The sequence below is a fragment of the Octodon degus genome, unplaced genomic scaffold (assembly GCF_000260255.1).
Source record: "Octodon degus isolate 3935 unplaced genomic scaffold, OctDeg1.0 scaffold00080, whole genome shotgun sequence".
Taxonomy (NCBI): Eukaryota; Metazoa; Chordata; class Mammalia; order Rodentia; family Octodontidae; genus Octodon; species Octodon degus.
The window spans coordinates 2,012,719-2,026,988 of record NW_004524656.1 but is presented as its reverse complement, the minus strand read 5'-3'; the positions used below and the strand labels follow the sequence as shown (position 1 = coordinate 2,026,988).

Here is a 14,270-nt window from a genome sequence, read left to right as displayed (position 1 = left end):
TTGGTTGTTTCCAGGTTCTGACTATTACAAATTGTGCTGCTCTAAACATAGGCACACATATATCACTATGATATGATGCTTTCAGTTCCTCTGGGAAAATTCCCAGTAGGGGGATAGCAGGTTTTAATGGGATTTCCAGTCCTAGTTTTCTAAGGAGTCTCCACACTGATTTTTATAAAGTGTATTGAATTTAAATGAGATTATTTCTCAACACTTACCATTTCAGAGTTTTGCATGCTGGACCCAACCCAATTAATAAAACAACAGATTTTTAGAGCTGTTGGAGCCCTTAATTATCCATGTATTCTCCAGGTGTACAAAGGAGGAAACCAAAATCTAGAGAGAAAGGAGACTTGCTGAAGTTCTCACTGCTGGTCAGCAGCAGAATCTAGACTACAACGCAGGTGTCACACACTGCTTTTTCCACGCTATCATAGCTAAATTTTTATGTTTTCTAATTGACATTTAAAATACAAGAATTTCTATCTAAAGGAAGTGCAAGCATCTAGAAACATTATAAATCAAGATTTTTACAGCTTAGCCATTCTTTAAAAAAATGAAAGGGAAAAAAAAATGAAAGGGATCTAAGCCTCCCATGGGAAATGTCTGACATTGCTTACTATTGTAACTGTCACTGAATGAAAAGTGTCAAAATACTATTGCATTTCCCTTATGAAGGTGCAAGATTGGTTTATATAATCTTAATAGAAGAACAGAACTTTACTTTGCAGTTACTAACATATCCCATTTAGATAATTGATTTTCATTTCATTAACTCTCAGGTTGTCCTTGAATCAAGATTGGCACTAATAAGAACTTTGAAAAAAATTTTGGTTATTTCACAACCACAAATCTATTGTTAAAGAAAAAAAAAAGATTTTTGTTAGAATTATTTAAATTATATAATTACTTCAGACAAAATTTACTAAACAACAATTCAGCTCCTTAGACTGTGTCTATAGACAATCTTTGGCCTTCCATACATAAACCATCTTTTACTTAAAATGTTTCTCTTTAATTATAACAAGTACCTTTGTTAAATGATTAAATGAAATATTCTGAGTTGAAAATAACTTCCAGGAAGTGTTTCAGTATAACTAGTTTATGTGTATGTTATATTTGCAGAAGTAGGGCTGGGAATGTAGCTTTGTATGGTGCTTACCTAGTAGGCAAAGGCCCTGGGTTGGTTCCCTGGCACCACAAGACAAAAGACTTAACGTACAGTGCTTGAAAAAGCAAATTTGTAATCTCTTGGATGCATTTCACTTTGTTTACTGAAAGACCATAAATAAGGTTAAAATGAGCACAACATTCAGAAATCCTTGGAGACAACTGTCACTTTTACATTTCCTTAAAGAAGCATTAAAAACTTTATACTTAAACAAAAATTAAATGTTCTGCTCATATGCATAAAAGATGTAATGGCATATAAATTGGGAATAATTGTTCTGTTTAAAAGGATTAAATTAAACCTAAATCAATAATTACATGTGCAATTTCAATTTAACTGCCTACTTAAAATAAAGTGGCAAATAAATAACAGCTAAATGATTAATAGCAATGTTTTTATTCACGTCCTCAACAGGCAAATGGCCAGTTATTGAATATTTTATTGTGAGTGCAAAGGATGTTAATTGTGCTAGAAACGCGCTCTAATTTTAGTGATTTTTTTATTGAGTACAAAGCTGAATATGAGACTCTTCATTAAGTGGAAATTTGATTTTATTTTGTTTGAAGTTATCACTGTGAGTACTCAGATACAGTCCATTAAAGCCAGCAAATACCCTGGCGTGTGGATGTGAGACCACCCCACCCCCTTCCCTCCTGCATCCATTTCTAACCCAAGTCTCTGAAGAGGAGACCTGGCATCTGTTGTCTGAACAGTAACAAAAGAGTTGTGTACTCATTGTCTGTGTAACCTCTCCATCAAATAAGGAGGAAAAGAGGTGCATGTTTTGTGTGCAGACGATTGCTGATGAAAGGCCACTTCACACTCATTTTGGCCCAGTGTGTTGACCTGGGCCACAAAAGACAATTGAGCTTCTTAGTACACAAGCTCAATACAATGGGGTTCTTTAGTATCATGTTCTATTTCAACCATTAGATTTGTTTCTGTGAAGCATTACAGCTTTCCATGCTCATGATTTTGTAAAACATAACCTCCCATTTGTTTTGACATGTATTTATCACCTAGTAAGGGAAGAGATTTTTTGAGGTATTTGTTGCAGGTGTAAATGGTGCAGTATAATTAACATTTATACACAAGCCACATTTTCAGGCTACGCTCGTATAGACACATTTGTAGAGTTTTCCTTCAAACAATTAGTTGAAAATATTTTCCACAAAACAACTCATCTTCTCAGTCTGTTTCCAAAAGCTGCATCTACTGGGTTTTTGAAACATGTCTTCTGTAGCATGTGCTATTGCTTCTACAACCTGATTTCAAGAAAGGAAACTTGTTAGAGGCTAAGGCCTTTATAGGTCTAAAGTCATTTAATTCTCTCACTTTTATCTTCCTCAGTATCTTTTACTAGTTGTTAAAATATTCCATTGTGTGAAAACATTGACATAACTCAATCCCATTTCCTAAATTATGATTCTTACATCCTCTGTAGTTCCCAAGTCATGCCTGAAAACTTTTTTATATATGTTAAATCTTTCAGGTCTCTTGGGTACCACTCAGAGCATCACAGGACAGCTCTGTGCCCTGGAAATAACTTAAGCCCGAGGGATTGAAGACTCCCTTGACTCCATCAGCGGGAAGCACAGCAATGTTACATCATGGTGACTGAGCAAACGCATAGCAAGTAAAGGCCAGGGACAGGGCCCTTTGATACACACTTGCACCAGTAGCTCTCACTAAGTCTGTACTCAGGTAGGCACCAAAGTTAAATGGCTTTTGCACATTTACCTAGTAACTGGTAGCACCGTATATTGCATGCAGGCATCCTACTTATTGGGCCCTTGTCCTTAAACACTCTGCTCGGGACCACAGTCCTTTACATCACAATGCAGAGAAACAGAGCCCACAAGTGTTACATGTGACTAAAGAAAGTCTATAACTTGGAGTGTACATGTTAGGCCATTATTGGTTGATACTGATTAAGTCAGTGACCAGTCTAGGTGCACCAACTTCAGTAGTATAACTGAAGAGATGGAAACAGGGAATCCACTTCTCCCTGTCATCGAACACTACTTTTTATTCAGCTTTCCACTACGGTGTCTAAGTACTTGAGATAAACAACTTCAAAGGAAGAAAAATATTTTTTGGCTTGCTTACAGTTTCAGGGTTTCAGCTCATGGTCACTTGTCCCTCTTGCTTTGGGACTGTGGCAGCACAGCGTATCATGGTGGCAGCACAAGATAGAAGTCTGCTCCCCTATGGCATGTGGGAGACAGGAACAGGAGCGAGCAGCCAAGCATTCCCTTCGAGTACATGTCCCCAGCCCACTAACTTCTTTCCACTGCCCCTGAAGGCTCGGCTACCTCCCAGTAGTGCTAGAGGCTGGGAATCAAGCCTTCAGTACATGTTTCTTGGGAGACATTTCACATCAGAAGTATTGCCATTACATATTTAAAAGGCAATACTTCTATCTTTTTTGAGCAATACTCAATTGTTGATCCTTTTATGAGTCTTGTTACAGGGTCATAGAATTGGAATGGAGTTGGAATGGACTGTGAGTTAGCATCTAACAATTGAATCTGAAGACAAGAAGTTAAAATATTTTTCAGTGGTAAACAAGGTTATGTCCTGTGTTTTGCTTCACTCATTTCTGCAGTGCTGTTGCTTGAACTTGGGACATGCTGCATGCTGAACAAGTGCTCTGCCATTGAGCTATAACCCCAGCCCTATCCTACTATTTTAAATACTCATAACAGCTTGTACTTCTTTTACACATCTGTTTCACTAACTAGTCATGACAGTGCAGAAAGCATGTCCTTCTCACTGGAGGGAAAGATCCAGCAGTGTGATTGTCTTGCTCACCACTGTATCTCCTATGCCTCGTATTCTGCTAGTACAAAGGGAGGTACCCAGCACCTGTCTGTGCACTGACCAACCAAAGGCAGATGCTGCGACAAGCTTTCTGTGTGACCTCCAAAGGGAACACCTGTATAGTACAGTGGAACGTACCCAGCCAGTTTGCAAAGCAAACTGCCAGGGCTTATATCCTGGCTCTACACTAGTAGTTCTGTGACCTTGGAAAACTTTGCTAAGCTCTCTGAACTTCAGTTTGCTCATCTGTTAAATGGAGATAGTAATAGAACAGTACTTCCCTCAAAGTTGTTCTAAGGAGTAAAGAGAAGATTCACTACAAGTCTTCCTTAGGTCGACATAGAGTGATACATGCTGTCTCTCCACATTCCACCCCTAACAGAGGCAGAACAGTATGTTCCAGGGTTGGCACCATAGAAGGTGGCCAGCCCCACTCTGAGCAGTGTAAATGAAGAATTGCTTGTTCTAAATTTTGCCCCAAAGACTTTATAGCCTATATAGATTAGCCCTTCCAGAAATGTATCACTTTGTCCAGAAATACTTACTAAATCTTCCCTTACTAGTTAACCCCCTGGATTAATTTACATAGTACAAATTAATTCATAGAACTTATGAAGTCACTCAAGATCTGACCTATGCTTTTTTTGTTGTTGTTTGCTACTGGGAATCGAACTCATGACCTCACACTTGCCATGCAGATGCTGTGCCACTGAGCTGTATCTCTGGCAAGGTCTGACCTCTGATCCAGACTCCATGGTACACACCTATAATCCCAGGACTTTTGTAGGCTGAGGCAGGAAGACTGCAAGTTTAAGCCAAGCTTGGGCAATTTAGTGGCTTAGTGAGACACTGTATCTCAAAACAAAAATTAATAGTATAAAGAAAGAAAAGGGGTAGGGCTGTAGCTCAGTGTGAAGGCCCTGGTTCAATTCCAACTAGTGGGAAAAAAATCTGACCTCTGCTTAGCTTTGATCCCTGTTCCTCAGCCTACCCGCCCCACCCAACACTCCAATTTATCCATAAAGAATTGGTTCTTAGAGAGTGCCACATCCTGCCTGCCTTCCGCTCCTCTCTCCGAGCTATCACCTTGGTCTGGCATGTGCATCTTTAGCCCACATCTGAGCACTGCATTGTTTGCTACACAAAGCTCTCTTCAACTTTGCAAGCTAGGGGCAGACATCCCTCCTGAGTCCAGCGGCCGGGGCCCTTCCTCAGGGCAGGCGCCACTCCAAACTGTGTATTGCTCATTTCCCTGTCTGATTCCCGCCGGGCTGTGGGCCCAACTCTGTGCCATTCGCCACTGTGTTCCTGGGATCACTAAGTTCTCAGTAGTTTTATCAAATCAGTGAGGAAACTAACGAGTGAAGAATAAAGTTCACTTTTTCCTTTCAGTATACTGAATGGATATGGGAAAACACATTTCTTTATTAAAATGTTTACTTTAAGATAATAATTGGGTTCTCTTGTCCACTTGAACAACCACAACTGAGTATGTCACTTTGTGTAAGACAAACCCAAAAATTATTCGCTGATTTGGTCGAATGCCAAAAACTCCAGCATGTTTAGACTTTAATTTATTACTATTGGTTTAAAAATAAAAGCATGTAATGATTTTTTTGGTTGACTACTTTTAAAGATGCATGTATTTAGTCTTGAAGCATTTACCCTTTAGGACCAGGCTGTGATGCGGTGTATAGGGCAAGGATCAGGGAAAAAGATAATCCAGTTCCTGCTACCCATGACTTTACCCAGGTAAACAGACAGTACCCTCAGGAGAAGGGAAATAAGCGTGCACACAGAGCACTGTAAGATCCACTGCCTCACCTTGATCCCCAGTGTTATGCGGCCGTGAGAAATAGCTAAATCACATACAGTGTATCCCTCTTTGCCCATGAGAGAAACTGGCTCAGAGATTACATCATTTGCCAACTAGCACACACAGTAACGCAGCCTGAGAACCTGAGCCCAGCTGTGTCCAGTCCAAGCCTAGAGTGGGCCCTACCAGGCAACACCATGTCCAGTGTACATGTCCAGTGCCCCTTAAAAGCCAGGCGAAAGGCCAGGCCGAGAGATGCTCTTAGTTCATGGGGAGAGATAGCACCTAGGAGAAGCCGCCTCACCTGAGTCCAGGGGCGGGCCAGCCTGCAGCACTCGGGCACTGCAGGCCACATTTGTCATCCCATTTCCCAGTGAGTAGATCGTTCACATTCAGGCATTTTCCTAGAAGAGATCACATCTCGTCTCTTGTTGGGAAAGGAATGGCACACGATTTCAAAAGAGTTTTCTACCTTAATATGCAAACTAAAAAACTTAAAAGTATGACAGTTTATCAAGGCATGGGAGTTTAGGGGTTTTCTCCAGGGATTTTTTGTTTTGTTTTGTTTTGTTTTTCTTTACATCAATAAAAAAAAAAAACAAACCTCTAGGTCCACATTAAGAAAACTAAATTAGTATTAGGGAGGACCATTAGTTTGTTTACCAAGCATAAAATTATATCCTCTATAAATGAGAATATCAGATAACATAAAAGACCTGGGTGATTTACATTTTCTTTTTGATTAGAGGATTGCATCCACTGTACTCAAGGAAGGAAAATCTCTCCCATTTAGCTTTTGAAGATCAAAGAGGCCATTAAACATACCATATTATCAGCATTTTTTTCCCCTTTTTTGCCATGGAGGAAAGGGAGGACTTTATCTGGGGTCATACACATGGATTATGTACTAGTTCACTTTCCTGGGGCAGAATGATAGGCTTAGCGTTTTATTCACACAGGGCCCTCCTACAATGTCAAGTGCGCGCTTACGTGTTTACTGAATTTTGTGTGTATAAATCTAATGACCAAGGGATGGTGAACCTTTAGTGAGCAAGTCTGGTTCTAAGCCTTGGAAGTCTTTCTGTAGGACATTTGATAAAATCTACAAAGACAGAAATGAAGTAAAAAGCAAAATTACTAAAAAGAAGGATGAACCTAAACATGTATTCAGCTATAATAAAACCTGGCTCTCGTCCCGAAAGGAACAAGCTAAGACAAATGTTGTCTAGGCAACGATCCATATTTCCCTTCCTAGATATGCCAAATGTGCATAGTACCAGCTAAAGTGGGAAGCACAATTTTCTTTGCCAGCTGAAATACTGGATTGTTGTTTGTGGCATAACTAACAGCATTCTTTGGAGCTCTGTGATTCGTTGATATAATGTGGTAGATGTGTACTTTTTGTTTTCTGGCATTTAGAATTTAACTGTCCTCCATTTTTATTCAATATCTTAATGAACTTAGATAACTAAGACCTTGTTGTATTTGTGTATAGTGTGTGGAACTAATATGAGCTCCAAGCATATCTTTAATGTATAGATAGTAAAAGAGAAATGAGAGGAGAGTGTGATTGGTTGTGAATGACCAATTGAATACAGTGAGTGAATTTATTTTGATTAAGGACTTGCCATTTCATTTCTGCTTTGGCCAGTCAGCAACCTAAAAAAGACAAATATTCAGACCTCCGATATGATCCGAACTGGAAAAATAAAAAAGAAGAAGTGCAGTTGTTGGTTGTGGAAACCCTGCCGGGGTCTGCAGACAGCTCTTCAGAAAATCTGCCTTTGGCACCACTCTACCCGTCCAAGGAGAATTCACTGGAGCTCTCAGAGGTAAACAACAAACAGAAGAAGAGTCCTCACAGTGCAGCCTCCTTAATGGGAAGTGAATTTTTAAGCCCAAACTATGAGCCTGGAGCCCAGGTCAGCGAGCCATTTTCAGAGCTGAGTGACAGTGACCGGGAGGAGAAGTCAAGCAACCTCTCTCAGTACCTGAAGAGTTCAAGTTCACATAACGAGGTGTTCCTCCCAGGGTCACGTGGCCCTCGGAGAAGGAAGTCTAAGCAGTATTTTGTGGAAAAAAATAAGCTTACACTGGGATTACCAACTCCTAAAACAGACTCTTATCTTCAACTTCACAATAAAAAAAGGGGGGAAACTCATCTAGAACAGGTATGTAGCAGCTGCTTACAAATCTCTTCTTTAATGCTTAACTAGAATTGATGTCTGTTTGAAATGGCCAGATATCCCTCCTCTGAGGATGATGCTGTTTTAACCACTTATCTGGATAAAACAAGCACTTCCATACTCCATTTGGATGTTGCCCTTTTTTGAAGAATGAGGGGAATTATTCCACAAAGTATTAAAAGCAATATAAAAGCCATCGAGGGTTCACTGTAACGTAATTGCTATAATTCAGTCATACCTCATGCCTCCCTTTTAAAGAATCAGATCATTTTTTATTTTAATGAGAATTTAAAAAAACAATAAGAAGATACAGAATTTCAAAACAAGATGACAGGAAATTAAAAATGGTTGTTATATTGCGTATGGTTATCTTCAAGTAGTTATTCAGATTACCAGGTATAGTTATACAAAATTGATCAAACAATTAAGGCATTACCTTTTCCTTTCAATAAACCGATAGAAATTAGTAGTACAATTATCTTACTATTGTGTGTGTATATGTATATATAAATATATATATTCCCCCCTCACTTTTCTCCTTTCCCCCATCCATTGTTCTTTGATTTTGAGCAGTTTCTTTTTTTTTATTAATTTTATTGAGAAACAAATAGCAATGAGACAGTTTCAAAATCGATTAGTAAGATAGTTTCAATAATTAATATATTGCATATTGTTGTCTTCATAGTGGTTATTCATAGTATAAGATTCAGACATGATATCCTGTCCAAATACTATTAGTACAAATCTTTCTTCTCATGGAATTAAAAGAAAGTAGCTGTATATCTATCCTGACTACTTTGTATATACAGATACAAAATGGTCCTTCATTTATATCCCCTTTTTCTGTTTAGTTTTGTCAGAGATGGGTATTCCATTGCCATTTAAATATTGTGAGTGAATGAATTCAGCAAAATAATCCAATATAGTCCAGTAGTCCATAATAGTAGTAGGTTATCCATAGGACCGGCAATGTCAGAAGTTGTTGACTTGGGTGTTTTACAGCTCAGCATATTAATATGGCTTTACTTTTTATACCTCATTTTTATACTTTTCTGCTGGATGGCTAAGACCAAGATAAAGCAAGACCTATATAAGAAATGTAACTTTTGTATCTGACAAATCAGTCAAATCCCCTCAGGATTTACCCTGAAACTCTGTACCACAGTTTGTAGATCCTTTGTCAGTGTCAGCCATGTGGATGAATCACAGGCATTGCTTGAGGTGACTCTCCTTAGGCACACTCTACATCATCGATCACTGTCCTCTGTGGCCCCATAATCTCCTTGATCAGAAAATTTGGGACATCCCTGAGTTACAGGATGTTACAGTACAGGTTCTCTTATGTCCTGAGTCCTCACTGACCTTGAAAGGCTAGGGCCAAAATGTTGGCTGTCCTTGCAGCCCTTCTTTTTCTCTAATTTTTGGTCTGCAAACTTAAGTTGCTAGCCCTCCAGAAAAGATTGACAGTTTCTTTACCTTTCATAATGTCTGTTGTATCTTTCAAATTCTACTCTTTCAGTTTCTTACATGAAGGAGACAATATGATGTTTACACATGCAGGTCTAACTTCTCTAGTTACGTGCATTTACATATAAAAGCCTTGATTCTATCTTTCTTTTTAGGTGAGTAATACTCCATTGTATAAAAGTACCACATCTTTTTTTATCCTATCCTCAGTTGATGGGCATTTAGTTGTTTCTTAAGATTTAGTTGCAAATTGTGCTGCTATAAACATGATGCACAGGGCCAGGGAGATGGCTCAGTAGAATAAGTGCTTGCCTGGCAAGTGCAAGGGCCTGAGTTCAGTCCCTGGTTCTGAAAAAAAAAAAAAAAAAAAAAAAAACATAATGCACATATATTGCTGGGGCTCTTAAAACTGTATTCCATTAGATTAAAAAAAGGGGGGGGGGCAGAACCTTGGGTTCTTGTGTTGATTTTCTTTGTTTCTATTATAGCATTGAGTATCAACAGTATTAAATGTCCTAACACATTGGAAGTAATGTGACATGCTTATATCAGTAATTGTAGCTTCTACACAGAGGTAATTCTCAACTCAGTCTGTGTACATAGTAGGTCACTTAAAGAAAGAAGACAAGGAAATGTATGAGCCATACGTCATCTTCCTATCCCCGCTGATAATCATCATGCAATCCTTTCTTACCCTATGTCATGACATAATTTAACCTCAGTCTTTCCATCTAGTAAGCTGGAAAAATAATTTCTATCTTTTTTTCTTATGACTGTTTTGAAGGTTAATTCTGTTTAAAATGATATATTCAAAACCTGCTGAAACAAGTAAGTAGACCTTGTTCTGTTTCTTGGGCACACATATAGGTCCTGTCACCTACCACACAGTGGATACATGATGGAAACAAGTGAAGTATGTGATTGGCTCATGCAATCCACCACCCTTATTAAAAAACAGCTTAAAATTCATCGCCTATTCATTTTCGGTTATGAAAACATTACTGTGGTAAATGTGGATGCACTTACATCTATTCTGTATCTCAATTGGCATTATTTAAAGTGCTTTACCCTATTCTAACCTCAAAGTATTTTCTGATGGAACAGGATAGATGAAATAAATGAACATTTGTGATTTTTCTGAACATATTCTGCACCCCCGGTACTCAGGATTGTACCCAGAGCCTTTATTCTGAGCTACATGCTCAGCCCTTTTTATTTTTATTTTTTGAGACAGTGTCTCACTAACTCACTGAATTGTCCAGGCGGTTCAAACTTGAACATGCAATCCTCCAGATAACTGGAGTGCCAGGAGTACAGGTGAAACCCTTTTATAGTATTAAAGGAATATGTGATAGTTTTGCCTTTGTAACTGGTAATAATATGAAGGAATGTGTACAGTGTATTTAGCTGAGTTATCAAAACACTGCTAACCTTAAGCTTTTGCAGCATGTTAAACCCAATTTTAGTTGTTATGCATTTTTTGGTTTAATACACATGAGAAATTTTGAATTTTATTTGATTATTTATTTAAATATAAATTTATTCAGAGGTCCAGTATCTTGAAAAATTCTATAGCTAGTAATTCATCCAAGACTAAGACAGTATTTTTCATTACTTTAAAAATGTCTAGAAGAAGCTGATCTAGAAGGAGGGGCAAATAGTCCAAGGATTATATTTGCAAAAATAAAAGGGAAAAGAGATTTATTATAAATTCTTCTATTACTGATCTCTAAATTGCTAATTTTGCTAGTAGTTGTAAAGTAACTTAACAGACACTATTGTGGCCACCAGTGATTTCGTGGCTGATTGTCTCCTTGTTGTTCCCCAGGAGGGACTCTTAATCGCTTCAGGTTTGTTCAGTGCTTAAATTCTGAGATTACTATTTGAAGGAACCACTGGCTTTTCCCCTACCTTTTCCAGGTAGATGCTGATTACTAGTTGCATTCAAAGTTGTTTTTCCACCACATATTTCCTCCTCCTTACTGTTAAAAAGAATAAAAAGGAGTCTTAAGAGTGATATGATATGCCTAACTTGTTACACTAAATTATAGTCAGTATTGAATTTCAATATTATATGTTGAAATGTGTTTTCATATGTCATTATTTATGTATAAATGTGTTGCGGTCTCTTCCACTTATATATTCTCTCTGGGCAGGAAGCATGGTTTATACTTAATTTTTAATCTAGTAGTAACTAGCGTAATACACTGCAAGGCCTGAGTAAATAGATGAGGAATGAAAATGTATTTGTTTAAAAAATTTTTTTTAAAAAGAAGAAAATGTATTTGTTCCACCACCCCCAAGCCATATTCTCTTCAAATGACTTGTGGGGAAAATGGCATTTTTGGAACCATGATTTGCAATAGTAGATAGGTATCAGAATCAGCTGAGAAGCTCATATAAAATGAGACCTTTCACTTTACCCCGGATCATTATAAATCTTTAGGTGAGATCTTCAACATCAGTATGTTTTTCAAAGCTGCACATGTAATTCTACTGTGAAGCAAGGTTTCAGAACCATTATTCCAGTTGAGAGCAGTGGTTCTCAGCCTTGGCTTGACTTATGGATCACGAGAGGACCATACTGATTCCTTGGCTAAAGCGCTGAAATTCTGACTTCATTCATTTACGTGTCCTCGCCAACACTTCTTACATAATTCTAATGTTTAGCCAAGATTGAAAACACTGATGTAGATCGTTGCCTCTCAAACATTAACATGTGTCAGATTCATCTGGAAGGGTTATTAAAACAGATTGCTACTGTAGCACAGGAAGGTGGACATTAAATAGATCAAAATAGCTAGTGGAGAGGATTTTGGCTTTTCCTGCTGGACTTTGGATGTGAAGCGTCCCTCAGAGTTTCATGTGTTAATGGCTGATTCCCCAGGTTGACACTATGGAAAGGTCATGAAACTCTTAGAGGCGGGGCCCAGTGGGAGTCTTCTGCTCGCTGACCTGCCCCTGCCTCTTCTGCTTTGTTTCTCGGCTGCCATGAGGCGAGCAGCTTCCTGCCCCCACATGCCCTGCCGTGATGTGCTGCTTACCACAGGCCTGAAGGGCACCAGGGCCAGCAGTCATGGCTAGAAGCTTCAAAGCTGACCTAACCAAAATCCATCCTCTTTAGGAGTTGACTATCTCAGGTAGTTTGTGACAGTAAAAGAAAGTTGACTAATTCCCAATACGTTATAATTTTATTGAAATTTCATGTAACATCCCATATGTTTGCACAACTACTATGCACCCATGAAAAATGTTAAAGTGTATTTAGTAGACAGACTGTTGGATGCAGCCTCCCAGATTTCTAATTCAGCAGGTATAGACAGTAATGGTGAACCTGTGGCATGTGTGCTGCGGGGGGCTGTTTGTTTTCATTGAAAACTCTGAAAGGTTTACCATCACTGGTGTAGATAAAGCCCACAGAATTTGAATTTTCCACATTGTTGCAAAGTGATAGATCTGCTACTTTTGGGCCCATACTTTGAGAACTACTAATCTTTTACTGGCAAAACTCTAAAGTACTTAGTAATCACCTCCAATTTTTTTAAAAAATCATGTGGTGACCCAAGAGGTCTGGGATGAGACTGAAGTGTGCATTTCTCTAAGGAGTGTGCTCTGACTGCCATGGGGCTAGACTAAAGAGCCTGAGATTTTTTTTCCGAAACCTTAATGTCAGAGTGGTGTAAGTCCACTGACATTTTCACCGACTGATAGGATTGTTCAGATAATTTTTGGTAGGAAATGGAATGGCAGAGTTGGCATATATGAAGGCTGCAGTTTTGGGGTTTTTTTAAATTCAAGTATGTATATTCTCTCCTTGTAATTTATTTGAAAGAGATAACAAATGGCATGTCACTAGGAACCCTGAAAGGTTAAATAGCGCCTATTGTGGAGTGACTAAATGCCAGTTATCTTTTTACTGTCATAAAACATGACATTGGCCAGGGAAGTGGCTCAGTGAAATAAGCGCTTCCTTGGCAAACGTAAGGGCCTGAGTTCAATCCCCGGTCCCACCAAAAAAAAAAAAAAAATGACATTATGGCATTAATTTTTAACACATTGTTTGTGGCAGTCATCAGTATCCAGCTGAATCTGACAGGGCCTAGAGGTGGCATACTGTATTGGAGAGGGTTTCGAGTAAGTCTCATCCAATAAACATGTCATCTGGGTTGCTTGGTTTGTTTGTTTTAATGTATTTAGTACAGGGTCAACAGGATCTCGTTATACAGATCAGACTTGTAGTGATCCTCCTGTCTTCAGCCTCCCAAGTGCTGGGATTATAGGTGCAGGCCACCATACGCAGTCTCACTCCCCATCTCAGCATTCCCCCTTGGCGGGGCCAGCACAGAAATCAAACTCTGGTCCCTGGAGCCTGCCTGAGCAGGCGCTTTAGTCCACTGAGCTATCTGGCTGGCCCCTTCTGGGGTTTTGTAAATTAAAGTTAACAATGTGATTATTACGTTCAAAAAATATATAGATAAACTCAAAGAAAGATCTGAAAATTAATGAGAGGATGTAGCACTACTAAAAAATGTATTATGTTATGAAGCCTCAATTATTGAGTACTAGGATAATATTAATGCATTTATAAAAACTAAAGTGGAATAGAATCATCTAAAAATAGTCAAATTGCTTATGAAAATATATTATGTAATACTATGAATAAATAAAGGCAGCAGGCAGCATATCAAATGAGTGAAGAAGGGGTGAAGAGATAGCTCAGTGGCATAAGTGCCTGCCTGGCAAGTGCAAGGTCCTAAGTTCAATCCCCGGTACAAAACAAAGAAAAATGTGTGAAGAAATGATGGAG

General features: G+C 38.7%; 1 protein-coding gene across 1 annotated transcript in view; it reads left to right on the top strand.

Annotated features, from left to right (window-relative positions):
- The window catches only part of Jhy (junctional cadherin complex regulator), a 69,279-nt gene that overhangs the window by 10,385 nt on the left and 44,624 nt on the right, over window positions 1-14,270 (top strand). Inside the window, exon 3 of the mRNA XM_004636397.2 lies at window positions 7,462-7,981. Within this exon, the coding sequence (XP_004636454.1) occupies window positions 7,462-7,981 (520 nt within the window). The remainder of the gene's footprint in view (window positions 1-7,461; window positions 7,982-14,270) is intronic.